The 27990-nt window shown below is 58.1% G+C and overlaps 2 protein-coding genes and 1 long non-coding RNA gene across 6 annotated transcripts; 2 read left to right on the forward strand and 1 right to left on the reverse strand.

The window, feature by feature from the left end:
* Window positions 1–1668: 1668 nt before the first annotated feature.
* SLAMF9 (SLAM family member 9) lies at window positions 1669–4479 on the forward strand. 2 transcript variants are annotated; one of them, XM_036922707.2, is made up of 4 exons: window positions 1669–1831; window positions 2287–2628; window positions 3423–3695; window positions 4090–4479. In XM_036922707.2, exons 1-4 carry the CDS (start codon window positions 1786–1788, stop codon window positions 4287–4289), a joined length of 861 nt encoding a protein of 286 aa, XP_036778602.2. In that variant the 5' UTR covers window positions 1669–1785; the 3' UTR covers window positions 4290–4479. The 2 variants fall into 2 exon arrangements, with proteins under 2 accessions (XP_036778602.2, XP_057350908.1); XM_057494925.1 differs by having other exon boundaries at window positions 1829–1946; window positions 2291–2628.
* A 4151-nt stretch (window positions 4480–8630) lies between these two features.
* Window positions 8631–26672, forward strand: IGSF9 (immunoglobulin superfamily member 9). 3 transcript variants are annotated; one of them, XM_036922701.2, is made up of 21 exons: window positions 8631–9147; window positions 11077–11323; window positions 11526–11714; window positions 16424–16576; window positions 17303–17457; window positions 17672–17789; window positions 19254–19395; window positions 19501–19646; window positions 19736–19878; window positions 21244–21384; window positions 21879–21995; window positions 22190–22340; window positions 22546–22669; window positions 22898–23073; window positions 23330–23580; window positions 23770–23854; window positions 23948–24124; window positions 24338–24380; window positions 24718–25560; window positions 25811–25938; window positions 26138–26672. In XM_036922701.2, the coding sequence occupies exons 2-21, from the start codon at window positions 11266–11268 to the stop codon at window positions 26317–26319; spliced, it is 3522 nt and encodes a 1173-aa protein (XP_036778596.2). In that variant the 5' UTR covers window positions 8631–9147; window positions 11077–11265; the 3' UTR covers window positions 26320–26672. The 3 variants fall into 3 exon arrangements, with proteins under 3 accessions (XP_036778596.2, XP_036778597.2, XP_036778598.2); XM_036922702.2 differs by having other exon boundaries at window positions 8631–8798; XM_036922703.2 differs by lacking the exon at window positions 8631–9147 and adding an exon at window positions 9430–9446.
* LOC118930779 (uncharacterized) lies at window positions 21501–27987 on the reverse strand. The gene is made up of 4 exons (XR_008994988.1): window positions 27837–27987; window positions 24351–24473; window positions 22965–23089; window positions 21501–21637 (listed from the first exon to the last, which is right to left on the reverse strand). It is a non-coding gene; the product is annotated as an uncharacterized LOC118930779 (long non-coding RNA).
* Window positions 27988–27990: the final 3 nt, after the last annotated feature.

A 27990-nucleotide genomic window follows, 5' to 3' on the forward strand; every position in this document is an offset into this window, starting at 1 on the left:
GTGGATCTCCTTGCAGCTGCAAGGGGTGCAGTGAACGGACCACCCCTCAGGATCCACGTGCTTCCGGGGCAGGCCCAGCCCACGGCTGTGCACAGGGAGAGGGCTGGGTCTTTGCTCCGGAGCTTCCTGCCCTGTGGGCACAGACGGTTCTTGGCACCACGGTCCGAGGCTCTCATGCTTAATTCTGCTTCTCCTTTTCTCTTGGACAGACATTTCCTCCTCCCCTACTCGGCATTGGACCTCTTTCCCTCCTACCTCCAGCATCCGCTTTTCAGAGAACCTGATACAGACTCACCTTTAAACTCTGAACATTATGCACGTGATCTTGTTTTCCTTCCCTCCCCACCTTGCTTTAGATTTACCGAAAAAAAAGGAGGGTGGGGGTTGTTTAAAAAGTGTCCATAATCAGACCGAGAACTGATTTTCTTTTTAAGAAATCCCAGTCTCTGAGGTTTGATGCTTGTACACTGAAATTTCAGAACCAGCCACTTAGTTCTCTTCTTCACTTAGCAGTCCTACTCATTCTTGAAGTCTCAACTAAAATATCATTTCCCCTTGGAAGCTTTTTCCTCACCCTCCTGACTCAACTTTGCTAAATCCCCTTGTTATGGGCTCCCCTGATTTGTCCTTTGGTGAAACTCATCAAACTTTAGTTAATTTGTCCATGGCTGGTGTTGGCCCCTGAGCTGCATGATGTCATGATCTAAAATCCTTGTTCACTGCTAATCCCCCAGCACTTAGGTGTCTAGGCTATAAAAGCTGCTCAATAAATATCTGATCAAGTGCTGAATTTGTATCCTAAAGGTATGAAATATCGGCACAGGACAGAATGGAATAGATCAGCCCCATTGTGCCATTGGTCTGAGGACATCACCCTGCATCCTGACTGCAGCACAGACTCATGGAATTGAGTATTAGAAGGAACCTGAAGATTTTCCTGAGTACCCAGCTGATGCCAGAAATGTAGAATATCCAGGATTGTCCAGTCTTAGCTTGAATCCCAGGGACAGAAACTACCTCCCCAGGCCACCCACTGAGTCCTGGATAACTCTGACCATCAGGTTTCCTAAAGCTTTGATCCATATCATCTTCTCACAAAACAATTTAAAGTCTTTCCATAATATTAACAACCTAGGCCAACTCTTTGATCCAAATTGCTCTTTTACAGAGGGTCAAAATGTGTCTTTCTCTGAATAGTCTCTTAAGTGAGAACATAACTAGCTTGCAATAAAGACTTCATTCATTTATCCATTCCAAAAATATCAATTGGATGCTGCCTCTGTCCAGCATGGGGACCAGTAACAGTGGGACATACAGAGATGTCCCAAAGGATGGAGTCTGTTTGGGGAGATAAAGGTGTGTGTAAGATCACATTTTCACAGTGACATAGAAACTGCCAAGGAAGCATTTGCTGATAGCCAGATGACAGGGCTGGATAGGAAACTGGGGACAGGTGGTATCGTCTGGGAAAGTTTGCAAATACAGAGGGTGGAGAGTCCAGGAGGGCTTCATTTAGGAAGTGAGACCTGAGCCTAGTGTGAGGGGCAGGAATCATGAGTCAGAGGGTGAACAATCAGGCGCAGGGGGAACTCTTCCCAAGACAGGCAGGGAGGGGCGAACTGAGGCTGAAGGAAGTCAGAGGGCTGCTAGATGGGGAAATAACCATTTCCCTCTCCTCTGGACTGTCCGTCAGCCACTCTGTCTCCAGCAGCCTCCGGGCACCCTGTCTTCTGCACAGCCTCGGGGGCTGACCACGCCAACCCCCTGGGGCACGCGGCTGCAGACATGGGCACCTTTCTGTGGCTGCTCCTCCTCCTGCTGCTCCGGGAAGGTGAGAGAGACTGCAGCTGGCGGCAGCCGGGGCTCCCTCCCTGCCCTGTTCTGCTGGACCCCCGCTAGCAAGCCATGTCCTTTAGGGTGGAATGCTTCAGCTCTTCTGGAGATCAGTGTGGCCTATTCCTCCCTATTCTGGAGGAATAGGGTGTGGCTTCTGCGCAGGACTGAGAGATGAGGAGGACTGGGGCTTTGGAAGGGGGAGCCGTCCCACAATGGCAAGTGGAGAAGGTGAAATTTGGATGGGGAGAACACAGATGGAAGCCAGCCCCTGGCAGGTGCTCAAGTCAGGGGCAGCACAAAGCTGGGGCCGGAGAGGCAGCCAGGGCACGAGACTGAGTGTGGGGCCATAGGAGTTGCCCCACTGAGACTGAGACCCCAGCCCCACCGCCAGGCTCAGCAGCCCAGAGACACCAGCTGAGCTGTTCCCGTCTCTTCTCCTTTTATCTGCAGCCAGAGGGGATTCCGGAGACAGGGTGGACCCCGTGAAAGTGGTTGCGGTCCTTCAGGAGTCCATCAGCCTCCCCCTGGAAATACCGTCTGACGAAGAGGTTGAGAACATCGTCTGGTCCTCCCACCTGAGGCTTGCCACTGTGGTGCCAGGGAAAGAGGCAGGTCCAGCTACCGTCATGGTGACCAACCCTCGCTACCAGGGCCGTGTGAGCTTCCTGGAGCCTGGCTACTCCTTGTGCATCAGCAATCTGAGCTGGGAGGACTCGGGCCTGTACCAAGCTCAAGTCAACCTGAGGACATCCCAGATGTCCATCATGCAGCAATACAACCTCCTCGTCTACCGTGAGTTTAGGCTGCAAATGCTAACGCCGCCTTTTCTGGCACTCCTGAGCGTTCCATGCAAAGGAGTAGGGGTCTCAGGACTCGGGGTTCTGGTTTGAGGGGCTGGGACCGGAAGGCAGACTGCCTCCAGCGTGCCCACTCCCAGTGTCTGAGCGGGACTCTCGGGTGGGGAGAGCTGGAGCAGCGAGGCCCCCCGCCCACAGGCCCTTCCCGTGCACGTGCCCGACGTGGTGAGAGGGGGCAGGGGCTTCATGTACAGACTTCAAGGGGTCCTTTCTCTCCCAGAGAGATTTTGCATCCTAGGATGGATGCTGCCTCCAGTCTTGAGCCTTTATCCTCCTGTGTGAGGCCTCCTTTGAGGCCACTAACCAGTTTCTCCTCTCTACCTGAACACAAGTCTCATCTTCCTGTCTGTGACATGTTTGATATTCTGCCTTGAAACTTGCAGAGACATGGATGGAAGTACAAGTGTCCCCCGAAGGGGGGTTGATGATATTTTCTGGAATCAAGGAGGCAGAATAAGGTTTGGAGGAAGAGGGGTGCAAAGGTGATAGAGGAGGTCAGGCATAAAGGGGGAGAGGGGATGTGAAAGGCATCTCTGCCTACCTTAGCAGCTGCCCTGGGGACCTTGGGCCACAGCTGTTATTGTGGCTGGGTTTTGTTAGTTTTTGCCTATTTGTTGGTTAGGTGAAGGGACTCTCAGAGGGCAGCCCCTGTACCCCCGTTCAGGAGCTTAGGAATGCAAGCCCAACCCCCGGCGACTGAGAGGGTCCTTGTGTTCCTTTCCCATCCAGGCCGGCTGTCGGAGCCTCACGTCACTGTGAACTTTGAGATCTCCGGGGTCAGTGCCTGTAATGTGTCCCTGACATGCTCTGTGGAGAGGGCAGGCCTGGACGTGACCTACAGCTGGATATCCTGGGAGCACAGTGAAGACACAGCCCACGAAGGCCCCGTCCTCAGCGCATCCTGGAGGCCCGGGGACAGCGCCCTCTCCTATGCCTGCAAGGCCAGCAACCCCCTTGGCAGTGTCAGTTCCCGGCTCATCCGTGCGGGGCTCTTCTGTGCAGGTACCAGGACCCCAGACACAGTCCCTGAGCTACTGCAGGGCCTCGGGGCTGCCACCTCCCTCCCTCAGTGCTCCCCAAGGGAACACATGGGATCTAGAACCTAACCCCTTCCTCTGAAGCTTTGACTCCTGGATTGGATAGGGGCCCCCCTTTCCTAGTGTTCACAACTTCCGAAGGTTTCTTCTGTTCTCCTGTTCAGCCTGAGTTTGCTCTCCAGATCTCAGTTCCTGGGCTTCTGTGAATAGAATGTACATTTCAGGCGGCACTTGCAGGGGAGCGCCAGGTGCCTGTGAACCCGAGACCTCCTCTGTGGGGTGTGGGGCGGTGTCTGCCCCCTACTCTGGACCTCGCCTGTCCCTCTGGTGAGCCCCTCTCTCCCTGCCTTCCGTCCCAGGCCCTGGCTATCCTGCGGAGAAGGCCTCCTTCTGCGTCCTGGCCAAGGCACTGCTCCTCCTCTTGCTCTTGGGGATTCTGGCTGCGGGGCTCTGGCTCATCCGAGCCCAGAAAAGATGCAAAATGCCACAGATGAGGGAACTCAAGAGAAGCAGAATGAGACTGACAAAGAGGGGCAAGCCCGGCCCCAGGCTGGCCTGACTGGGCCTGGGGAGCCTGCCCTGAGCACTGCTCCTTTCCAGCCTCCAGAGGGGTCCTTCCTCTTCTCCCCCAGGGGACTGAGGGGCGGGGCCCCCTCTCCCAGGGAAGACTGCCCAGTAATAAAGTCAAATTAGGTGACTGTCCTTCTGGAGGGGCTGTGTTGGTCTCTCTCGGGGTGATACGGGTAAAACCTGGGTGCCTTCTTTTCCTTCCACCCTGGGGCCCATGTCTGAGCCCACATGCTTCCCCAGCCTGCCTTTGGGAAGGAAAGTGAGTCTAAAGGATCCATTCCCAGTAGGAGTGGGTGTGTTATTACCCGCCACCTACCCCGTTCCCCACCGACACACATAACATTTGCTCTGAAACTAAGAAAAACGCGAGATTCCTTTGAACATGAGCCAATTCCTAACTGGGAGGGTTTCAGGTGCTGAGTCCTGCGGGGAGAGGTATTGGTTCAGTGAAGACTCTTCTGCCCTCACTGCCCTATTTCACCCCGGCAATGAGTTACTTAGCCACTGCCACCCACCCCAGTCTAGAGGCTGCCCGGGAGGCAGGAAGCACCCCGGTGCTGTCCTATGCTGGGGCTCAGGCTGCTGCCCTTTTATCCCCCGATGCCAGCCTCTGGTGCCCACCCCACAGGGCTGCCAGCTTGGCTGGATCAGTAGCTGAGGTCTGGACTTGTGGCGTCTGTGGTCGGTGTCACTGTCCCTTCCACCCCTTCCGTATGGATCTCCACACCTCAGACCTGCGCTCCGGACTCTCCGTCTGGGTTACTGCCCACCCCCTGCGCACAGTCCCCTCCCTGCCCTGCCCTGCCAAAGGCCCTTAAGTTTTATCTTATTCTTTCCTTAGCCTCATGCCCAGCCTGAATCATGCCACCCTTCCCCCTGCCCTCCTTAGGGCCTGGTGGGCCGCTGCCCAAGTCTTAGTCATCCTCCCCGAATCAGATCTTGTGGATGTTACTTAATGGGGCTGCCATGTCCGCAGGGTTGGGGGAGGAGGCCGGCCGGACACCAAGGGACAGGACACAGGAGGGCAGTGAGTGAACTGAGGAGATGGTGTGGGGTGTGGTAGGGAGAGCACCGAGTGAGATCTCAGGAGATCTGGGCTCGGCTCTGCCACTCGCTCTGGCCTGGGACACTGTTCACACACAGCCCTTGAGGCCCAGGCCGTTTCCACAAGGAGTGCAGTCTTTGAAGGACAGGTGGCATGGGTGCTGCTGCCCGGAGCTCCTACAGAGGTGTGGCCAAGGTAGCGCCTTGGGCCCCACAGGGCCGGGCGGGCTGGGAGCCCTGGGGAGGTTGGAAGGGGGGGTCTGGGGGCTGGGAGAAGGCGTGCCTGATACTTCTCTGGATCTCGCATCTCCTCTCAGTGAGGAGAAGGATGCTGGCTTCCAGAGTGTCTTCCACAGCAAGGAGTCTGTAGGCTGGTTAGGGCAGTGGGAGGTACTGGGGAATCCTGGAGCCCAAGGGCACTGTTTCTGGGCAAACAGGCCGTGGGCCAGGTGCTCAGACACCCAGCAGGACTCTGAGCAGCATGGGATGCCCAGATGCCAATGCCAGGGCTGCCTGGACTGGAAAGGAAGCAGAGCCAGGAGGGAAGCAGGGGCCTCCTGCCCAGGTTCTTGTGCAGGGGATGAAGACCCCTGAGGCTTGGGGACAAGGTGGTGAGGTCAGAAAACCAGTTCCCAAAGGGGCAGTGGATGCACTCCACTCCCTGAGCGCCTGAACCCTTGTCCTGCTGGAAGGCAGTCCCTGGCCTGAGGGTGGTTCTCTGCACCGTCCAGCTCAGGCAGTGCCACCTTCAAAAAGACCTACAGTTCTGGAACTAAGCCTGCAGCCCCCAGTTCCTCTGGCTTGTTTAACATCTTTCTGGAGACTGACTGGAAGAGGCCCACTGGAACCCATCTTGCACACAGGGCAGCTGGTTCCTCAAGTATTTCAGAGTCAGGTGCAAAGAAACTAAATAAAGGAATGAATGGTCCCTGTGCTCTCATGAATGGCCCAGGACTCTTCTCGCCATCCGGCAAAGTCCCTCTTCTCATAACCAGGGTCTGAGTGGAGAAAGGCTGAGGTACCCAACAGCCTGGGCACCTGGAAGAGAAAGGCTGAGACCCTCAAGGAGATGGCTAATAAGCTCCAAGAGGCCCAGGTCTCTTCCTCTGCAGGAAGCCAGGATAATAATCATCCCATAGCACCCTGCAGTTTGCAAAGTCTGCTCCTCCTTTCAAATAGGTGAAAGCGAACTGGGGCAGGGAGGGGGCGTAATTTTAAGCATCTATAAGATTCAGGCAATGGGTTAGCACTGCAGAGGCAGGAAAGACACTGTCTGCCCTCAAGGGGCTCTGCAGGGTGTGTAAAGATACAATTACAACGAGGTGTGACAAGGGCTGTGGGTGAGAGTGAGGGTGTGGAGGGAGGAGTCAGGGACAGTGCCCTGGAAGTCCAGGGAAGGGAGAGGACATTCTGTCCAGACGGAAGGTCAGCGGGGCCCCTCTGAGAGGCTAAGGGCTGTGGGGGAATCTGAAGATGCACAAGGCAATCTCCACACCCTCCCAGGGCTCTCGTCTCCCTGGGACAGAGGACAGGCATGCCAAGGTATAAGTGGCAATCGATGACACTGGGCTTCTTGTCTGATCAGATGGTAGGACCACTGCTCATGGGCATGTAGTCCACAAAGTCCCTGGAGGTGACACCACTTTCTGGCCTGCTTGTCAGCAAGTTGAAAAGAGGTGGGCTGGCTGATAGTTAGGCTAGGCAGAATCCTAGTTGGTTCTTAAACTTTCCCAAAGAGTAATGATTGTGGATGGAGGACAACCCAAAGGAAAATCTTTGGTTTCGAGCTTCAGGGATTATTATTTCTCAACTTTCACTTTTGGTTTGGTGAGGAAACAAGTGAGAAGGCCAGGTTCCTTTTCTTACCAGAAAGCCAACAAGTTACCTCTGAATCAGAGCACAGTGACAATAACACGCACAAAATAAGCTTCTAGAAAAAAAAAAAAGACCATATCGTAAACTTTTAAAAACTAAAAACCACTTTAAATTCCCAGGTCATGAAAAGTTATTTAATGCCAAATGAGATCAGCTTATCTTCAAGAAAACCCTGGAGACAGCAGAAATGAAACCTTTGGACCAGAGGCGTAGCAAGTCTATAGCAAGTCTAAAGTGGGGGAGGGAGATCTTTCGTGCTGGTTGGTGAGGAGTCAAGGTGTAAAGCAGGCTTTGTTCTTTGGCCCTCTTTTCTGGGCATTCTGCCTTGTTTGCATGCTCTGTCCACTAACTCGTCTTCATTATAGCCTTGTCAATGTTAGGTTAGTGTGCTAGGTTGTAAAGCAACGCCAAAAGCCGCCCCTTTGGGAAAATTTGCTGGAGGGATGGCGGGAGAGACCAGCCACTGCTCCTGCCTGACCTCCGCCTCCACTTCCTCCTCCTCGATTCCATCTCAGGCTGTGGCTGAAAGCACCCAGATGGTTATACCTGGAAGAACTTTCCAGCAGTCAGAGTGTCCAAAGATGGAACGGGTTACTACGTGGGGCGATGAACCTCCTGGCCCACGATGTGTTCAGATGGGGCTGGCTGACCGACTGGTGGGAGGACATGGCCAGGATACCGGTGTGGGCAGCGGTCAGACCCGCCCTGCAGGGTCTCTCCTGAGACAGTGAGGGTATGAGGCCATGACTCAATGCCTGATGCACTCAGTTTGAGTTGTAGGGGTTCAGACTAGGGTGACCTCAGTGTGCTGGTTACAGGGGGATGCTTCCTGAATGGGAACACGACCAGGACAGGGCAATGCCCAAGCCTGGAGGGGTAGGTGTCAGCCCCTGCAGTCTGAAGGTGGCCCCGAGCTGAGGACATGCAGGTGTCTTTTTGTCTGAGGACTCCAAAGAAGTGGGTTTGGGGAAGTCTGGGTGAGGTCTGGGCCCAAGATGGGAAGTCTGGGGCAGGATCTGTCAGTTCATCTCGGTTGAGCCTCTGCTCTCTCATTAGTCACGCAGAGCTGCACCTAGTCCCAGGGCTTTTGTGCAGTTACAGGAAGAGTTATAGAGCATGTGGTTCAGGGTCTGGCTCCCCGCAGGGGTTCGATAAATGGTCATTTATTTCACTCCTCCCCTTTCTTTCTCAGGTCAGGATGCCCCCTCCCTCCCCTCTGGGCCTGCATCCCTAGGTGGCTGGCGCTGGGAGCTGCAGCGGGCGCTGACTTGGCAACCTCAGGCTGGACTGTGGGAGGCGCCTGGGCAGGATTTGGGAACTCGCCAGCGCAGACAGGTATTTCCAGTCCTGCCGGAGAAGAAACGGGTGGAGGTGGGGCTGGGAATAGGGGAGGAGATCCGAGGAGCCCCAGAGCTGGGTGGATCCCCCGGGAGGAGGCGCGGAGCTGCTCCCCGCCGGGTGCTCCTGCCCCCAGGCTCGGATTTCAGCCCTCGCTGCCGCCTCTGCGGCTTTCAGCCCGTCAGGCTGCAGGAGAGAGTCGACGGCAGCTTACGCACGAAGGAGGCCGTGCAAGGAGCCGGTGAGGGCAGCTCCTGCGACCCCTGGGGCACGCCCCTGGACGCCAGTCCCCCGAGCTGGAGGCGCGAAGTGGCCCACCTGCCTCTTTGCGCTTGGCTGTCCTGAGCTCCACCAGGGGGCGGCCTGAGCCCACGTGCCCCGAGTCCTGTACTCCCGAAACTACATCTCCCAGGCCGCTCGGGGGTCGCGCCCGCCTCGCCTCGCCTCGGCGTGCTCCGATTGGCCGCCGCAGGAGGGGGGGGACCGGCGGTCTCCAGGGCGACGCGAGGCGCTCGGGGCATCCGAGGCGGGGAGGCGGGTCCGCCCCCTATTGTGTAGCCGGGAGAGCTGAGCCAGGCGGAGCGGAGCAGGTGAGGGCGGGGGCGCTCCGGGGGCAACGGAATGGGGGTGCTGGCGGGGGTGGCGGGCCATGCGGGAGTTCGGGGGACAGGAGGAAGCGGGGGACTTGTGGAGAGAAGTGGAATTGCTTGGGGAGTAGAGCTAGGGGAGTTCTGGGGAGTAAAGTGGGATTCTCGGGGGGAGGTGGGTGTTCCCGGAGAACTGGAGTTCTGGGGGGAGTCTGTGGAGGGTGGGAGTGGTTCTTGTTGGGTCCCAAAAGCAAGGAGCACTTCCAGGGGTCCAGCGCGGGCGAGGCAGAAGGGAACTGCAGGTGAGGTATTAGAAGTGCATCGTGGGCCGAGGCAGGAGGATTCTGGGGAGGGAAATTCCAGGCGGGAGAGGATGGGAGAAGTGAGGGGGTGTGGGGTTCTGAAGGAGACAGAAGGGAGTTCCTTGAAGTGCAAAGGACCTGGTGCAGTGGGAGACCAGATGGGGAAGAGGGGAGTTGGGGAGGCCTGGGAGAAGTGGGGGGATGACTGGAGTGGGAGCACGGGAGGAGCATGTGCTGGGTGGGGCGGGCTCCACAGAGCAGTTGGAAGATCTTAGGAAAAGCAGAGGAACCCTGGGGGAAACCCGGGACACTAAGGTTCTCAGAAAGCTGAGCCAGGAGTTTTCCTAGCCAGGAACTGGGGCTTCCTAGCCACTTGGTAAAAGATCTGTCAGTGAAGCATGCGACAGCTGGCTGGGGCAGTGGGAAGCAAGGCGGGTGTCTGCTGGGGCGCTGTCGGGAGTTAGACATACTCGGCCTTTAAGAAGAGGTGGGATCAGGCCGAGACATGGGGGACATTTTACAGCTAGGTCCCAACCTTGAGGCCAGAGTGGGGTGGGGGTGGGGGCCCCTGGGCAGAGGCCACTTGGATTTGCCTACCCAAGGCGGCACCCCCACCCCCCACCCTAGTCCCCTGCGACTACCTCTAGGTGCTCTGGGGCTGGGGCTGTCCCTTCGTATACCCGAGGGACAGCAGGCTGTTTTGGCTGTGGACCATGCCCCTAGGGTTGGGGAGGGGAGAGTCTGGCAAACCCTGGGGCCCAAGGGTACCGGAGGGGAGAGAGTGGGAGGAGCTGGGGTGCGGCACTTGGGTCCCCGCGTCTGGCAGAGGGAGGCCTGCCTGGCAGCATCAGGAGAAGGCAGTGGTGCCCGCTGCCCGCCCCGGGGCCTGCCCAGGCCTGGAGGATGCTGCCTGGGCCCTCCCATGCCAGCAGGTGGGGGAGGCAGCTCCCCCCATCCCAAGTGCCTGACTCACCCCTGCTAAGGCAGTGTTGAGAGGCTGAGTGGAGAAAGAGGTACAGGCTTCACAGAGGTTGGGGAATTGGGGCAAGGAATTGTGTGTGGGTGTCTTTGGGCTCACTTTCTGGGGTTCTTTTCCAGGGATTGCCCTTGACTGTGGCAATCAAGTGTCCCTGAGCTGGGCTCTCTGAGATCCTAAGGCCCTTACTTGTCGCGGTGGGGTGGAGGTGATAATGCTGGTCCCACCTTGCTATCTGCTGCCTTGTAGTTAGCATCAGGACTGAGGAAAGAGAAGGGAGAGGAGGCCGGGGGAAGGGGCTCTTCATCCCTGGGCTTCCCTGACCAGTCTCTTTCCGAGTGGCCAGGAATCCCTGTGCCGTCCTGGCCCAGCTTTCTGAGAACCTTAGTAACCCAGGTTTCCCCAGAACGCCTTCCTTTCCCTAAGATCTTTTAGCTGCTCTGCCAACCCCCCATGTCCTCACCTGTGCCCCCGCCCTCCCCGGCACACTCTTGTCCTGCCGGTGCCCCCACCCCGGCCCTAATTCTGCAGGACATCAAGGTCTCTGGTCTCTGTGCTCTCCGCCTGGCTCCTGCTGGCTTTTCTCTAACTGTGGGGTTCCTTCCGGTATCCAGTACTGGCCACCTCTGCATGTTACCTGCATTTTACATTTAGGTCTGGTGGTGCTCCACAACGGCTTCGTCAGGCGTTACGTGAGCCAAGCCCTAACTGTCCACAAGAGTGAGAGCTGAGACTGTCACCTGATTAGAAGGATTGGCGGGGCTTGCCAGCCTCCGCACATCCCGGGCCCCTCCGTCTGGGCCCCTGTGGACAGGAGGGGCCGGGCGAGCGGGCAGCTGGGCTATGGTTTGGTGCCTCAGTCTGGCCATCCTCAGCCTGATCATCAGCCGGGGGGCTGACGGTGAGCTGGACTCCCTTGGGGAGATAGCCTTGGGGTGGGGGGCACTCCCCAGGAGGGTTCCTGTAAGCATGTGAGGGAAGGGCAGGAAGAGGGCTGGTTCTGGAGAAGTGAGGATTCCCAGACACTTCACAGAGGGACTGAGGGAACCTCCCTCCAGCCCCGACTCAGGAACGTGCTATGCCCTCCTGTACCCTCTGTGCAGGTCGAGGGAAGCCTGAGGCCCTGTCGGTGGTGGGCCGGGCTGGGGAGAGTGTGGTGCTGGGCTGTGACCTGCTGCCTCCGGCTGGCAGGCCCCCCCTGCACGTCATCGAGTGGCTGCGCTTTGGATTCCTGCTCCCCATCTTCATCCAGTTTGGCCTCTACACTCCCCGAGTCGACCCTGGTTTCGCAGGTAAGACTTATCCTCAGGTGGGAGCTTGGGGGGTGCACCAACATAGGGGGGCTGGGTCGGGTAGGGACAAGGCCTCTTCCTAACTGCTCTGTCGCTGCCATCCTCATCTCCAGCTCCATGGCCTCACCCCTGCTTAATAAGCGTGGCTCTGCTCCCAAGCAGCGTTAATTCAGGGAAGGATTCACTCATACACGCACGGTAGAGCTGTGCTCTTTAGAACCCCTGGAGGTCTGCTCTGGAGGAGACCCTGCAGCCCTATCCCAAGAATCCATCCCAATTCTCTAACTGCTCTTTCTAGGCCTCAGGTGAAGCCTCCCCGACCCCGTCCTGGTCTTTCCCTACGTCTCCATCCTTTCTGTTCATGCCTCTGCCCTCTGCTCCCCCCACTGCCTTAAATGCTAGTTCGGGGGTTCTAGGCTTCTAGGGAGTGGGCTGATGGGGCCGCAGGGAGGGGAGGGAGGGTCTGTGACCTGTGTGCCTCTCCCGTGGGGGCTCAGCCTGATTCTGAGTACAGAAGAGTGTGCCCAGAGAGGGTGGGCTGCTGAGGGCCGTGTTCGCTGATCAGCGAATGGATGGGGTTGTGCGAGGCTCTTGCTTCAGATGGCCCCCGTAGGGCCTTAAAACAGTGTGGAGGCCTCCCTGGGGAGCTTCTGCAACCCAGCTGGCTCCCTGGCAGGCTCAGCTTCCTCCTAATCGCAGATGGAGCCCTAATCTGAGCGGTTTAGTGCCAGTCTCCGAGGGCAGTGCACAGGAGGTCCCCAGGCGGGGTCCAGAGCTGCCGGCTGGCAGTCTTGGTGCCTCCTCTTCAGAGGGAGAGCCGGGAAAGGCCACCCAGGAAGACCGTGATGAAGAGAGTGGGCCCCATCTTCTCCCTCTTTAGTTTGAATCCTGGGAGAAGCCCTGGGATTGGCTGGGCTCTCGGGCAGGCAGGCTGAGCGAAGCGGGAGGGGCTCAGGCAGGTGCTGCCTGAGGGGAGAGTTTATTTTCAAACCGGGGACAGTTGTTGGCACACAGCCTGGAGGGAGCTCCTGTGTCTACACAGGTCTGTTGAGAATTGATGAAGGCGGCCCCCAACCAGGACAAGTGGAGGAAAAATGGGCTGTGCCCGTGAGCCTCCTCCCTGCCACCACCTGCTGCCCTCTGGGGGAGGGTTTGGGCTGCGGGGCTGAGGCTGGGCAGGTGCGGGAAGGTTGCTGTCCACCAAGGGCAGGGCAGGCGAGGTGGAGGAGCAGAGAGGACTTTTCCTGAGCTTCCCCCAGGCACAGGCAGAACCCCTTCCCTCTGCTGGCTGTCCTGCCTTGAGGTCCTCAGGCAGACAAGCCTCTGGACGGCCAGCCACTTGGCCACCTGTGGGTTTTCCTTCTGCCTCCGTGTTGCTCCTTTGAGCTCAAAGGGCTGAGCAGTCACCCTGGGGCTTTCTTCCTAGCCCTCCCTTTGTACACAGCCGACCCCCCCACCCCCCACCTCACCCCCCCGCCTGTCTAGAGCCTGGTCTGCCCAGGGCTAGTCTGGGGAGTCAGGGTCCTGGGGGGAGGTCCCTGCACCCATTAACCCTTTTCCTGACTCCCAGTGTGGAAGGGGCCTCTCAGCCTTTGTGTAGGGACTCTGAACTGCAGTTGCTAGGCAACAGGAGATGGATGTTGCTAAAGACAATGCTGTCCTGTCATAAACCCTCTGGGCAAGCGAAGGGGAGATGGCCTGGGCCTGTGAGTGAGCCCGGTGGCCTAGGATGTGGGAGGGACCATGAGAGAGACTGTCGGCAGCTTTAGGGATGACCAGAGGGAAGCTTCCAGTCTCCGAGGACTCGCATCTAGAAGGAGCCTAGCATAGGAGACTGGATTTATAGACTAGATTTAGATATACACTGGATTTATAGTGCAAAAGTAGTAAAAAGCAGTACAAACTAAGCTAGGACCAAATCCTAGGATTAAGTCAGCCCCTGTACGTATACTGCCTGCAGAGTGCCTGCGTGGAATGGAACCGGGACCCAGACGAAAGGAGGCTGAGCTTTACCCCAGCTTTCCTGGGGTGAATCTTAGACCAACTCTTCTAATCCATGGGGACCGGCTTTTGGTTTGGCTCTTGGGACGTGAGTTTTCTCTCTGTCCTGAGCTGTTTGATAGAGATCAGTTCTCTCCTTCACTTCGAACGCCCCTGTTCCCTCTAGTCGTCTCCCCTTACTGTCTTTATCCTTCAAAACCCTCTGTATACTCATGGCTTCCTGGAAGTCTTCTGTATTCCTCTTGCTTCATAATCTGTTGGAATATCTGGGCACAGTTAGCATCATTTCTTGAACCGTGTGTATGTGAACTTGTACACGTATGTGAGTGTGGGTTCCCTGTCTTCCGAGAGCTTGAGAGAGCAGAGTGTGTGTCTCCTGCTTCCTTTATACACCCCTGCACACAGAGAAGTCTGAAGTCCATCAGGCTGTGGCCCAGCAGGCAGAGAGAGGGCCTCCAGGAGGTGGGCTCAGTGCTCAGGAGGACTCAGTACTGCCTGCCCCTGGCTATCTTCCTGTTCTGCTGTGTAGTACAGGTCTAGCAGGCCATATCTTACAGAAAAGTTAGGATCTACCGTGTGCTTCATTGGATGTTCTGATCAACAGTCATTTGGAACTGTCACCCATTGGTCACCAGCCTCCCTCGAGGGGACAGCACCCTGAATGTGCTCAGGGCTGAGTGCCTTGAACATCTCTTGATCCAAACAGCAGCATGCAATGGGAAGTCATAGCACCTGGAGAAAGAAGGCCTGGCTTTGTTGCTTACTAGCCATGTGATTTTGGAAAGAAGTTTAATTCGTCAGTTCCTTCCTCTATAATGGAATTTGGGGGAGGATTCAATATGGTGACAGTGCCTAATATTACATAGTCCATAGCCAACCCTCAGTCTCCCTGTCCTCCTCCTCCTTTTGTGGAGCTTGAAGGTCACCATAATGAAAAGCTACTGTCATCATACGGGACTTAGGAGAGGCTGCAGTCTGGGTGGGCCAGCTCGCCGGGGCCAGGCAGATAGGGTTACTGAGGAATCCGGTGGTGGGTGGAGGGGTGTGATTATGTTAAATATTTACCTGCAGGGCCTGGGCTTATCTTCTAGGTGGGGATTTAAACACCTAGCCCTTAAGCAGGTCCACCCGTCCTGGAGATTCCACACCCCTGGACCTCACTGGAAGGAAAAGAGTCGCTTGGCTAGATCGCAAAGCCGGCCTCAGCTTGACCGTCCTCCTCTTGTTCCCTGCAGCACTGGGCACTGTATGCTTAGGTTATATTTCAGGGAGGTCATCCTAAAGGTGGAAGGGGAGCAGACTGAAGACGTGAGTGCACGAACAGCTCCAGAATTAGGAAGAGCTAACGAGGGGCACAGTCTGGATGGTTGGAGTGGGCACCATGCTAAGGGATCTTTACAGCTGCCGTTGTCCTGCATAACCCCAAGGGCTTAGAAAATGTCATTTGTCCATGTCAAAAGTCAAGGTGGGGTGGGCAGCTGGTAAATGCAGAGGGAGGTAGGCTGGAAGCAGGGAGAATTCTTAGTGGGCAGTGGGAGTGACTCGGGTGAGGGCTGTTACAGGACTAAGCTAAGGTGCAGATGTAGAAAAGGAAAAAATATTTAGGGGGTGGAATTTCAAAGGTTTCCTGAACAGGTTGACATAGGAGGTAAAGGAGAGAGGAATCTAGGATGACACCAGGCTTCTGGTAGGATGACTAGGTGCATGCATTGTGCTACTATTCACTGATGCAGGGGGAGAAAAGGGAGGTGATATTATCAGGCAGGGACAGGGCCAAGATCACATGCAGCCTTCTGATGTCCAATCCTGAGCTCATTCATTTGTTTGGCCCTCTGAGCACCTGCTGATGCCAGGCACCCTGCTGCCCATCTTCCCTACCTTCCCCGGCCCCTCTGCGCCAGCCACATGCTTTTTCTTCTCTCTCATTTTACAGCTAAGAAAACTGTAGATGAGGGAGATGTTAAGTGACTTGCCTGGAGGAGTGCACAGCAGAGCTGGACTCTAGGTCTCGGACTCCCAAGTGCCTTCCTCTCTAGGCTGCTCTGCTGGGGCCCCTCAGAACTGCCTGGGGTGCATGGCTTCGTGGGGGTTGGGTGTCGAGGGATTTGGGGGCACCCTCAGTCTGAGCCTGGTGGCGGAGTGCGGTGCTGTGGCTGGTGTTTTTGTGGAACCTGCTGTGGTCAGGCAGCCGGGCCTGGGTGCCCTGGGCCACAGGAGATGGTGTGGAGGCTGCTGACCTTGCTGCCTGCCCGGGCTGGGCTCTCGCCACGCTAAAGCTCTTAGGCTGTTGATAATAGCCCTGAGGGATTAGGAGCTTTGGGAGGGGAGTTCTGGGTCCCTGCTCAGGCCCCAGACACTGCTGAGGTTTCCAGGGACAGTCCTCTGGCAGAGGAGTACTCTGTCCCTACACAAACAGCACCCCCGCAACAGCAGGGTGTGGAAGTGGGGTGTGGCTCAGGGAGGCATCTTGTCCCCCTGCTGCTGCTCTGGGCTTCCTTTTGTCTGAACTAGTCCCAGCTGCGGGAGGCAGGAGCAATCAGAGGGCTGGACAGAGGGATCTGCCCTTAGTGACCCCAACCCCATCTGTGCCTCTTTGGACCTCACTCTGTCAGGTAGCTGGGAGAGAATGAGCGTCTTCTTGACCTCTGAGAAGAACTGCTGTGGCCAGGGGTCCCTTCAGCACCCTTGATTCAGGGTTCCTCTCCCAGGGCGAGTCCGGCTGCAGAAGGGGGCATCTCTCCAGATCGAGGGGCTCCGAGCGGAAGACCAGGGCTGGTACGAGTGCCGAGTGCTCTTCCTGGACCAGCACAGCCCCGAAGACGATTCTGCTAATGGCTCCTGGGTGCACCTCACAGTCAATTGTATGAAGCTGGGAGCAGGTGGTGAAGGGAGGGACACAGCATGATGGGGACCTGTGGCTGTGGGGAGGGAGAAGGGGGCCGTTCGATGGCCCACCCTTGCTGACACCCTTGGTCCATCACTCACTGTTTGCATTTTACCCCTCCCACCCCCACTCCTGCTCTGTTCTTTCTTGAAATCTAAATCTAATTGGCCTCCTAGGCTCTGTGTTAGGAACTTCTTCCTTTCTCTTGCCTGCTCCTGCATCCCTGACCCAGATGGTGGGAGGCTGTTGGGCCCTGAGTGAAACATAGCTCATGTATATATAGCATTTTGTTTTTGCAAAACACCTTTTGATCTAGTACCTCATGAATTCTCTCTGAACCCTGAGAAGGAAGGAGGTCATAATAATTCCCATTTCACAGATGAGGACACTGGGTCATGCCATGAATTAGGGGCAAAGCAGCATCTAAAACCCAGGCCTCCTGACTCCAGAGGCCACTAGCCCTCCCCCAGCTCTGAGCTCCCAGCCTGTGGTCAGCCCTGGTCGCCTACTCTGCAGGCCAGTGTGGGGAGGGACTGGTGCAGTCTTGGCTCTGGGTGCAGGAGGCAGGGTGACCCTGGGCTGGGGATGCCTATGTAGCCGGATGGGCTGCTGGGCTGAGGGCTGCAGCCCCGATCTGTCTACCGATCTGTGCTCTTTGGCCTGCCAGCCCCTCTGGCAGCCACTGATGCCTCTCTCTCTGCAGCACCCCCTCAGTTCCTGCAGACACCTCCCCAGGTGCTGGAAGTTCAGGAACTGGAGCCCGTGACCCTGCGTTGTGTGGCCCGTGGCAGCCCACAGCCTCATGTGACTTGGAAGCTCCGAGGACAGGACCTTGGCCGGGGCCAGGGTCAGGTGCAAGTGAGTCCTGGGGCTGGGCAGGATGGACCAGATAGAGAGTGAGGGGCATGTGGAGGCCTGAGAGCGGGGCTGGAGGACGGGGATGCGAAGGCCAGGCTGAGAGGTGGCCCTGAGCGGGGCTTTTCGTGGGCTTCCTGAGCCTGGGGCGCTGCCTCCCTCTGCTGGCCAGCCTCGGAAGTGCAGGGTCTGAGTCCCTCACTGACTCCTCCCCTAGGTGCGGAACGGGACGCTGTGGATCCGGCGAGCGGTGCGAGGAAGCTCCGGGGTCTACACCTGCCAAGCCTCCAGCACTGAGGGCAGCGCCACCCACGCCACCCAGCTGCTGGTGCTAGGTGCTCTCTGCGGGGAGGCCCGGGAACCGGGACACCGATGTGAGGGGGCTGTGGCCTGTGGCTGGGGCGCACACAGCAGGAGTGGGCGGGGCTTGTTCCCGAGCCCTGGGCGGTGGAGAGAGAGAGCTCCCAACACAGGCTGTTGTTGTAAACCTGCATCTTAATTTTAAAAGGATCAGTGAAATAGATATTAGTGCCCAGCAGTGGGTGGAAAGGACTTGGCTGCTGGTGTTAGGGATGAGCTGCACAGCCCCCCAACCCCCAGTTTCCTCACCTGTACATAAGGGCGTTCGTATACACCTGTGGGGACTGGTGCAGAGTTTAATTAGGTTCGGCTGCACTCAGTGATCAGCTCTTAGCAATTCCTGGTCACGTCCATCCCTTTGGAAGGAAAGCAGGAGAAACAGAAGGCCTGGACTGCCTTCAGAGAGCCTCTTTTCTCTGGGCAGCAGGGCGGTGCCAGGTGGTGGTTAAGGCGAGTCTCTGGTGTCCTGAAGGCCTGTATATGAATCTTGTCTTCCCTGCTGACCTTGGACAAGTCACCTCACAGTCCCTCTGCCTCTGAGCCTTCATCTGTGACGTGGAGACAGTAATTCCCACCCCAAGAGGCTCTCATGAAAATTAAATGAGGTGTTGCAGCCAGCGCGCCTCATGTGCCTATAGGATCACGTGCCAGGTTGTACCATTCGTCTTATTCCTGACTGGCTGCTGGCGCAGTAGGAGCCCAGAGGGGAGGGAGCAGGGGACCTGCAGGCTTTACAGGCGGGTTTGCAGGGACTGTGTGGCTTGGCCAGACTGAGGGAAGCGTGTCCCAGACTGGGGGCTCAGGAGCAAAGGCCTGGGGATGGGAGTGAGCCTGGCAGGGGCATGGCGAGCTGCTGCTCCTGCTGGGAAGAGCGTGTAAGGGTTGACATATGGAAGGACCCTTGGCCAGGCAGGGATGGGTTGGGCCAAGAGGTTTGAGCTCAGTGTGGCAGGAGCCAGGAGCTGTGGTGGGTTCCTGTTCTGTGGCCAGGGTGGGACATTCCTGCCCAAGTGGCCATCAGAGTACAGAGATGGGGGAGACTAGAGTCAGGGAAGTCGGTGCAGTACCTTGGATAAGGTACTGGGTACCTGGATCAGGGAGGAGGACAGTCATTTAAGATGTGACAGATGGACAGAAAGGGTGAATGAGCAGAAAGTTAAAAGTGATTCCGTCTCCCCAACACACACACACACACACACACACACTTCCAGGCAGGGGACACTGGGTCAATGGGGTTGTCCCTGATGGAATGGGGAGAATCTGGGAGGGGGAGCTGGTCTGGGGGACAGGAGGAAGCTTTGTTAGGGCCTGTTTCAGTTCCCCAAGGCCCTGGGAGAGCCTGTGCTGTCCCTGAGGGCAGAGGGCATGATGGCAGCAGTGACCTCGGGGTGCTGGGAAGGCTGTGGGCTGAGGCCCCTGTCCTCCGTGCTCTCCCACAGGCCCCCCGCTCATCGTGGTGCCCCCCAGGAACAGCACGGTCAATGCCTCCCAGGATGTGTCTTTGGCCTGCCAGGCAGAGGCCTACCCAACAAACCTCACCTACAGCTGGTTCTGGGGCAGTGCCAATGTCTTCCATGTTAGGTGGGGCTCTGGGGGGTGGGGCAGGGTGGGCACTGGGGGGCAGGCTTTGGGGAGCCTGTTGGCTAAGCAAGGCCTGTGCCTCTCCCCACACACGGTGTATCGCAGCCACCTGCAGGCCCGGGTGCGGATCCTGGTGGATGGGAGCCTGCGGCTCCAGGCCGCCCAGCCTGACGATGCTGGCCGCTACACCTGTGTGCCCAGCAACGGCCTCCTGCACCCACCCTCGGCCTCTGCCTACCTCACTGTGCTCTGTAAGCCTGACCCCAGCTGCCTCCCCAGCCTGGTTCCCTCGTCTGGGCCAGGCCATCCTGCCCCACAGCCCGCCCCTGCTTTCTCCCAGACCCAGCCCAGGTGACCACGATGCCTCCTGAGACACCCCTGCCTATCGGCATGCGGGGGGTGATCCGGTGCCCAGTCCGTGCCAACCCTCCACTGCTCTTTGTCAGCTGGACCAAGGATGGGCAGGCTCTACAGCTGGACAAGGTGCAGACTTGGGGAGGGGGAAGGAAGGTCTTAGTTAGCTTGGTGTCATTCTAGTCAGGACAAGTGGAGTTAGTGCAGTTTGATTTAGTTCAGTGCCTGGGGCACATACACTTCTTACTAGGTGCTGTGCGGGGTGTTTCGGGGTATAGGACAGAGACACCCATCCTTAAGGAGGGCACAGCCTAGATGGGGTAGGACAGCAACACAGATACTCTTCTGGAAGGCCAGGGGTGGAATAAGGTCCTCCCAGGACTGGTTGAAGATAGATTGGCAACAACTTCTGGGACTTAAGTGACAGCAGCTTAGGGACTTAGGGACTTAGAAGGGCCTTGAAGGGTGAATAGAACATTCCATGCAGAAACCAGACCCAGAGGCAGAAAACAGTATAGTTTACAGCATAATGAACTGTCCAGGTTGGTGGGAGTCACAGTGTCCGTGGGGACATGCATGGTGCAGAGAAAGCTGGAAAGAGAGGTTGGGGCCAAAGTGAAGAACGGTGGCTGTCATGTTACTGGTGCCTTTATTCCAGTGTGATTGGGATCTTTTGTCTGTAAAGACTATAAATTCCTTGGGAGCTAGTATTGCATCTTTTCATCCTAGTGTCCCCAGGGCTTCTGCAATAGTAGGACTCAATACATTTTTGTTGAATAGTAAAAAAAAAAAAAAAAAAAGTCTCCAGGCAGTGAAGCCAGTGAAGCTGTTTGAGCAATGGTGTGATAGTGTCAGAGCGGGAGCGGGAGCTGAGCTCGTCAGATGGAATGGAGGGGAGAGGCTGACGGGAAGAGGGCTTCAGAGGCTGCTGGAGTGGCCCAGGTGAGAGGCCGTGAGGCCTGACTTAGGACCCAAGCTGGCCTGGCTGAGTTATGGCCTCCCACCTGGACAAAAGGCCCCCCGGGGAAGACAGAACTGATAGGGATTTAGGTGGGGACCGAGGAACAGGGAGGAGTCAACTGTTGGCAAGACCGTGGGGCCTGTAACCTAGACATAGGAAGCCAGGAAAAGGAATGGATTTGGGGTGGGAGATGCTGGATTTCATCATGGAGTGCTGGGAAGACAGCCAGGCCGGGTCACAGGCGGGGAGCCCCACACGGCTCAACCCTGGGGGCACTGTCCACCCTGTGCTGCCAGTGAGTGGCCCCTGGAGCTGTGCAGCCCTGGCCTTCACACCCCTCGGTAGTGGCTCCTCTATGCCTGAAAGGAAAGCAGGGCTGGCATTGAGAGAGCCGCCGGGCCTAGAGTCCTCTACATGGATGTGGGTTTCTCGGATCCAGCCCCTCCCTGCGTTGCCCTTCTCCGTATCTCCCACCCCAAATCCATTCCTTTGCCAAGTCTGTTTCTCTAGCTGTCTTGTCCTCTTCCTTCCAGTTCCCCGGCTGGTCCCAGGGCCCAGATGGCTCACTGATCATTGCCCTGGGGAATGAGGATGTCCTGGGAGAATATTCCTGCACCCCCTACAACAGTCTGGGTACAGCAGGGCCCTCCCCGGTGACCCGTGTGCTGCTCAAGGTGAGGCTCTGGGTGGGCCAGCAGTGGTGGGTCAGATGGCTGAAGGTGCAGACCCTGGTGGTGACACCAGGCTGATGGAGGGGTGTGGGCAGTCACGCGCAGGGAGCGGCTTCCAAGTCGGAGTTTCCCACGGTGGCCACAGCAGTGGCTGTCAGACCCCATCCCACGGTTTTTTGCAGAGATGGTGCTGGGAGGTGGGACCTGAGGCACACACCACATCCACAGAGTAAGATACCCACTGTGCTGCCTCTGTCTGGGGGAAAGGAGGGCAGGAAGGAAAAGAGAGCGTGAAAGGGTGTCTGCAGAGGTTTGTACATCTTCAGAGAGGCCCCCGTTTCCCTCCGGCAGTCCTGCTGGGGAACAGCACAGAGCTAGGAGGCACTGAGAGGTGCAGACCGAGGTGTGGTTTGACACGGAGCCCCTGCGAGGGGAACTAACAACCTGTAGGTGGCAGTGTGAGAGAGGCCCCTCCCAATGCCAGAACTGGCTTGCAGGCTCCCCCAGGTTTTCTAGAGCGGCCCAAGGAAGAGTATTTCCAAGAAGTAGGGCGGGAGCTACTCATCCCCTGCTCTGCCCGAGGAGACCCCCCTCCTACTATCTCTTGGGCCAAGGTAAGGCCCGACCCCACTCTTTCTGTATTCGTGCCCGCTATCCCCCGCCTCTCCCTCTGTGCCCCTGGTGCCTCTGTGGGAAGGAGGGGGCTGTCAGGCAGGGTGGGGAGGACACTGGAGCTGCCCAGAGATGAGTGGTGCCCTTGGTGAGGGGTGGATGCGTGTGTCCTCAGGGCTGACCAGTGGTTCTGTAGGTGGGCCGGGGGCTGCAGGGCCAGGCCCAGGTGGACAGCAACAGGAGCCTCGTCCTGCGACCACTGACGAAGGAGGCCCACGGGCGCTGGGAGTGCACCGCCAGCAACGCTGTGGCCCAAGTAGCCACCTCCACAAATGTCTATGTGCTGGGTTAGTGGCTCGAGAGCCAGCTGGGGACTGGAGGAAGCCGTGTGGGACAGGACACGGGGAATCATATTTGGAGGCCCAGACAGGGATGGTGGGTGGGAGACCCTGGGACGATAGGTGGATGGCAGAGGCCCTGGGACTCCCATTAGCTCTTCACCTTCCCCCAGGGCCCTGCCCATCATTCCTCCCTCCATCCCTCCCCTCCCAGGCACCAGCCCCCACGGAGTCACCAATGTGTCTGTGGTGCCTTTGCCCAAGGGTGCCAATGTCTCCTGGGAGCCTGGCTTTGATGGTGGCTACCTGCAGAGATTCAGTGTCTGGTATACCCCCCTGTGAGTGACCTGCCCCTGCTCCCCACGCTGATTCTGCCTGGCCCTCTGCCCCTTCTCCCATCCCTCTGTCCCAGCCCTGCCCTGTTTCCAGAGAATCTCAAGCATTCAGGATCCAGGTCCTGAGACCCTGGATGGTTGAGGGGGAGGGAAGAGGTCAGATCTCTAGGACTTGAACCCTTTCTGGTCTTCCCCGTTCGTGAGGTGCCCCCACTTCCTCCTGTCCTCCAGAGCCAAGCGGCCTGACCGAGCCCACCACGACTGGGTGTCCCTGGTGGTACCCGTTGGGGCTGCTCACCTCCTAGTGCCCGGGCTGCAGCCCCACACCCAGTACCAGTTCAGCGTCCTAGCTCAGAACAGGCTGGGGAGCGGGCCGTTCAGTGAGATCGTCTTGTCTGCCCCTGAAGGTGAGAGACCACTGCCCTGAGGACAGACACGGATGGAGAAGGGCTGGTGGGGAAATTCTGGACATGGGAGGACCTGGGTGGGAGCGGGCAGAGGTGCTGGGCAGCTTGGGGTCCGGAGGGGTTTGTGGGAGACGATCCAGGCTGGTCTTTAAGGGCTCTGGGAGAATGGCTGTGAGCATTGGGGAATGTGGAAGTCTGGGGGGGTGGGGAGGACGCTGGAAATCCTATCTCCATCATGCCTATCTGTCCCATACAGGGCTTCCTACCACACCAGCAGCCCCCAGGCTTCCCCCGACCGACCTGCCGCCTCCCCTCTCACCTCCCCGAGGTCTAGTGGCAGTGAGAACGCCCCGGGGGGTACTCCTGCATTGGGATCCCCCGGAATTAGTCCCTAGGAGATTAGATGGCTATGTGCTGGAGGGTCGGCAAGGCCCCCAGGGCTGGGAGGTGCTGGACCGGACTGTGGCAGGCACGGAAATGCAGCTGCTGGTGCCAGGACTCATCAAGGTACGTGTGGGAGCGTCCTGCCCGCTGCCCTCTAGGCCGCAGCTCCGTTCCCTGACCCTGAGCCTCTCACCTGATTTCACAATCTTCCCGGCTTCCCATTTCACCCTGACCTCCCAACTGCAGTGTCCGAACAGGGCTGGGGTGGGCTGTGCTGGGCCCTGACCCCCTTCCTGGGCCCCCGCCCCCCAGGATGCTCTCTACGAGTTTCGCCTGGTGGCCCTCGCCGGGAGCTATGTCAGCGATCCCAGCAACGTGGCCAACGTCTCCACTTCCGGTAAGAACCTGGCGGGGGGCAGTGCCTGGGGACTGGGGGGCTCCAGCCCACCAAATCTCGGACACCGACCCTCTCTCGCGGCCCCTCGCCCAGGCCTGGAGGTCTACCCCTCACGCACGCAGCTGCAGGGCCTCCTGCCCCAGCCCGTGCTGGCCGGCGTGGTGGGCGGGGTCTGCTTCCTGGGCGTGGCTGTGCTCGTGAGCGTCCTGGCCGCCTGCCTCACGAACCGGCGCAGGGCCGCCCGCCGCCGCCGCAAGCGCCTCCGCCAAGGTAGGCCGCCGAGGCCCCGCCCACCGGGGGAACGCCCCTCCCTCCCGGGCCAGGTGCATTCCTCCCGCCCGCGACTCTGCTTCGGGTCTGGCGACCTACACTGTTCGCAGCCCGATGGCGTGGGGCGCCGGGTGTCGGGGGGAGGGTCTGTGCCTGGGGCCCTAGAGAGTCTTGGCTTTGCCTGTGTCACCTCTGGTTCTCCTGCCCACACAGATCCACCCCTTACCTTCTCTCCGCCCGGGAAGCCAGCTCCACAGTAAGGCCCTCTACCACCTGGCCTGTCTTCTGCCTTCCCACTGTCGGGGAGGCTCAGACGGGGATGGTGGGTCACTGCTCCCTTCTCTGCATCCTGGGGAGGTGGGTGGGGGTACAGAAGTGAGACGGAGGTGAGGATGGGAGTGCAGAGGCCCCGGCCTTGGGGCGGTTCAGTGCTGGCCACACCTTCCCTTCACCTGCCCGCCACGTGGGCCCTTTTCTAGCTTGCTCTCCCTAGCTCTGCCCGGTTGTGGGCCAAACCTCTCAAGGCCTGACGCTGGTTCCTGGGAGGGGGACTGGCCCCCTGCCACGGACTCTGATCTCCTGTCCTTCTCCAGCTCTGCTCCTGGCTCAGGCAGTCCTGACAGCGTGGCGAAGCTGAAGCTCCAGGGTTCCCCAGTCCCCAGTCTGCGCCAGAGTCTGCTCTGGGGGGAGCCTGCTGGGGCCCCCAGCCCCCCTCCGGATCCTCCACCTAGCCGGGGGCCCTTGCCCCTGGAGCCCATTTGCCGGGGGCCAGATGGGCGCTTTGTGATGGGGACCCCTCAAGGAAAGTCAGGCCCTGAGCCGGCCGCACCTCGGACCCCTGCCGGGCGTCAAGCGGGGCCCCGTGACTGCTGCAGTAGTAGCCCCAGCGGGATGCCCCAACCCCTCCGCATTGCAGACATCAGCCCTGTGGGGCCCCCTCCCAGAGCTCCGCGCAGTCCTCTGCCGGGACCAGCACCCCTTCTCCAGTACCTGAGCCTGCCCTTCTTCCGGGAGATGAATGTGGATGGGGACTGGCCCCCTTTCCAGGAGCCCAGGCCTGTTCCTCCCCCCAATTACATGGATACACGGCCCTGCCCCACGTCATCTTTCCTTCTCCCCCTGGACTCCCCTTCTGTGTCTCCTAGGGCAGTGCTTCCTGGGGCCAGGGCTGGGGCCGCCCCAGAGCCCCTGGACACAGCACTGGCCGACTGGACGCTGAGGGAGCGGCTTCTGCCAAGCCTTCTTCCTCCTGCCCCTCGGGGCAGCCTCACAAGCCAGAGCAGTGGGCGGGGCAGTGCCTCATTCCTCCGGCCCCCCTCCACAGCCCCCTCTGCAGGAGGCAGCTACCTCAGCCCTGCTCCAGGGGACACCAGCAGCTGGGCCAGTGGCCCTGAGAGGTGGCCTCGAAGGGAGCATGTGGTGACAGTCAGCAAGAGGTGAGGGTGGTCCCTGCAGATCTCTGCCCTGGCCCCCGGTCTTGCCTACCATCTCGGACTTTCTCCCCACCCTTCTTGTAATACCTTCTGCCTTCTTGGCTCCACTGCCACCCTGGAGACCTTGTGTCATTTTATGAGCTTTGCTGAGGTCCAGGGATCTTCATGGGAAACCCATGGCCCATCCCAGTTTGGCGGCCCTGGGTTTAGGCTTTTCTATTCCACCCACACCACACATTCGTCCTTTCCATAGGAGGAACACATCTGTAGACGAGAACTATGAATGGGACTCCGAATTCCCTGGGGACATGGAATTGCTGGAGACTCTGCACCTGGGCTTGGCAGGCTCTAGGCCCCGACCCGAAGCTGAGCCATTGCTGGGTGAGTGAACCCTCCACAAAGGCAGGCACTCCTGGCCTCACTGTCCCACATCCCCCATAGCCTCAGGACCCGGACTGTTCCCAGTCAGGCCTGTGCGCAGGCTCCCTCTGTTGGTCTGCACTGGCTGCTCCTAGAGGACTTGACGGTACCAGGGAACCTCAAGACTTCCTCCTTCCACTGCTCTGCCTTTGTCTTGCAGATGCAAAGACTCCAGAGGAGGGCTGCCTCCTCAACACTACCAGTGCTCCTGGCCCTGAGGCCCGCTGTGCTGCCCTTCGGGAGGAATTCCTGGCCTTCCGCCGTCGCCGAGATGCCACTAGGTCCCGGCTACCAGTGTATCGACAGCCAGCCCCCCACCCTGAACAGGCCACTCTACTGTGAATGCCCCTACTCTGAGGCTGGTGAAGGCACATGATTCTGCAGGGCCCCAACAAGACCTAGCTCCAGCCTGGGACACTGTCCCTGCCCTTTGGGTACCCAGGCACAGACCATGATGGTGGGTCTGGGTGGTCTTGGTGTGGGACGGACATGTGGGCTTGGTGTGGGACGGACATACGTGCTGAGGCCCTGGAGTCTGGGACTGGAACAGGGATCTCAGGTCTGCCTGCTTGTGCGTGCGTGCGTGCGTGTGTGCGTGTGTGTGTGTGTAGCGGTGGTGGTGGTGGTGGTGGTGTTTGTGGTGTGGGTGAGGTTTTTTACAGGTGAATAAAGAAAGTCTGAAAAATGTTTCTGTGTGTCCTCTGGCTTTGAATGTGAGAGGGAGAGAGGAAAATTACTGAATCCTTAAAAAGAGGAATGAATAGAGGCACCTTTCCCATCTATTCAAAAAGCACTTATTGAGCGCCTGCTGAGGTCAGCTACTGAAGAACAGCCCTTGAGCTAGAGTCGCTGAGAAAACACAAAGTTCACTAAGACATGCCTTTGCCCTCAGGGAGTTCTTTCTAGTCAGTGAAGCAGGCAAGGAAAGAAATAGTTACAGGGTGATGTGATAAGTTCTGTGATAAAACTTAGTTGGTTGTTATGGGAGCACTAAGGAAAGAGTCGGCAAACTGATTCTTACGTGTGTGCTAGGACAATGCTACATATGGGGGAAATGGAGGGAAAATGGTAATTGCTAACAGCCGAGCACCCACCATGTGCCAGCTGCTGCTCTAAGTGCTTTAAAGGTATCATTTAATTCTCTACCACCCTATTGTACTATTAGTTCTATTTTATAGACTAGGGAACTAAAGTACAGAGGCTTTTATTAATTTGCCCAAAAGTGATATAGTGGTAAGTGGAAGAGCAGGCCAGAAGTGACAGGAGGGAAGCACCTCAGGCAGAGGAACAGCCTACCTAAAGGCACAGAGTGGAAACGCTCGGCCCCCCAGGGAATCACTCCGAGGCCTAGGGGGAGAGAATGGAAAGGTGGTTTAGGTCCTTGAAAACCGGGCTACACTGGGGCTTTGGCCAAACCGGAAGAACTGCACCCCAGGGGACCGCTCAACTGAAGCCTGAAAGGGGGTCCCCTCCAACCCCTACACCACACTCCCCTCCACCCTCGGAGAGAGGACTGCCAGCACCTCCTCCACTGAGGCCTCCTCTTCTGATCCCTCCAGGACTGAGACGCCAGGCCAGGTCACAGAGGAGGAGACAAAGGTGAAAGAAGTCGGATCCGAACTCTAGGTCTCGACACTGATCACGCCCCCTTGGGCCCCAGGCCAGGAATGACCTCAGGGGCCATTCCTGCCCAGGCTTGAAGTAGGTGGTGAGCAAGACAACGTGCGCGTCTGCCCAGGCCTGCAAGCCCCAGTCCCAGCACACCCTAGTCGTGTCTTCCTGCGCCTGCGTTTATCTAACCACCCTTTTGAAAGCAAGAGGCTTCTTCCCACATAAACACGTCCGTAGTCTGAGCTAACCTTCTAGGCAATAAAGTTTCCCCTTGGGCACAAGTGTTGGGGATCTGGGTGAAGGGTGAGGTGCTCACGGGTGGAGACCACTGTCATTACCAGCGCAGGTCCAGACGCCCCAGACCCTTTTAACCAGGGCCTGGCCCACGGTCTCTCTCAGGTA

The sequence above is a fragment of the Manis pentadactyla genome, chromosome 19, assembly GCF_030020395.1.
Source record: "Manis pentadactyla isolate mManPen7 chromosome 19, mManPen7.hap1, whole genome shotgun sequence".
NCBI lineage: Eukaryota > Metazoa > Chordata > Mammalia > Pholidota > Manidae > Manis > Manis pentadactyla.

What these genes read in the sequence shown, in the direction of transcription:
- IGSF9 (XM_036922701.2), top strand. Translation starts at nt 11,266, where the DNA reads ATGGTTTGGTGCCTCAGTCTGGCCATCCTCAGCCTGATCATCAGCCGG. An exon ending in GGGGCCAGGGTCAGGTGCAA is followed by an intron (nt 17,458 to 17,671) that starts GTGAGTCCTGGG and finishes CTCCTCCCCTAG; the next exon opens with GTGCGGAACGGGACGCTGTG. An exon ending in TGACCCGTGTGCTGCTCAAG is followed by an intron (nt 21,385 to 21,878) that starts GTGAGGCTCTGG and finishes ACTGGCTTGCAG; the next exon opens with GCTCCCCCAGGTTTTCTAGA.
- SLAMF9 (XM_036922707.2), top strand. Translation starts at nt 1,786, where the DNA reads ATGGGCACCTTTCTGTGGCTGCTCCTCCTCCTGCTGCTCCGGGAAG. An exon ending in CCTCCTGCTGCTCCGGGAAG is followed by an intron (nt 1,832 to 2,286) that starts GTGAGAGAGACT and finishes TTTTATCTGCAG; the next exon opens with CCAGAGGGGATTCCGGAGAC. An exon ending in TGCGGGGCTCTTCTGTGCAG is followed by an intron (nt 3,696 to 4,089) that starts GTACCAGGACCC and finishes CTTCCGTCCCAG; the next exon opens with GCCCTGGCTATCCTGCGGAG.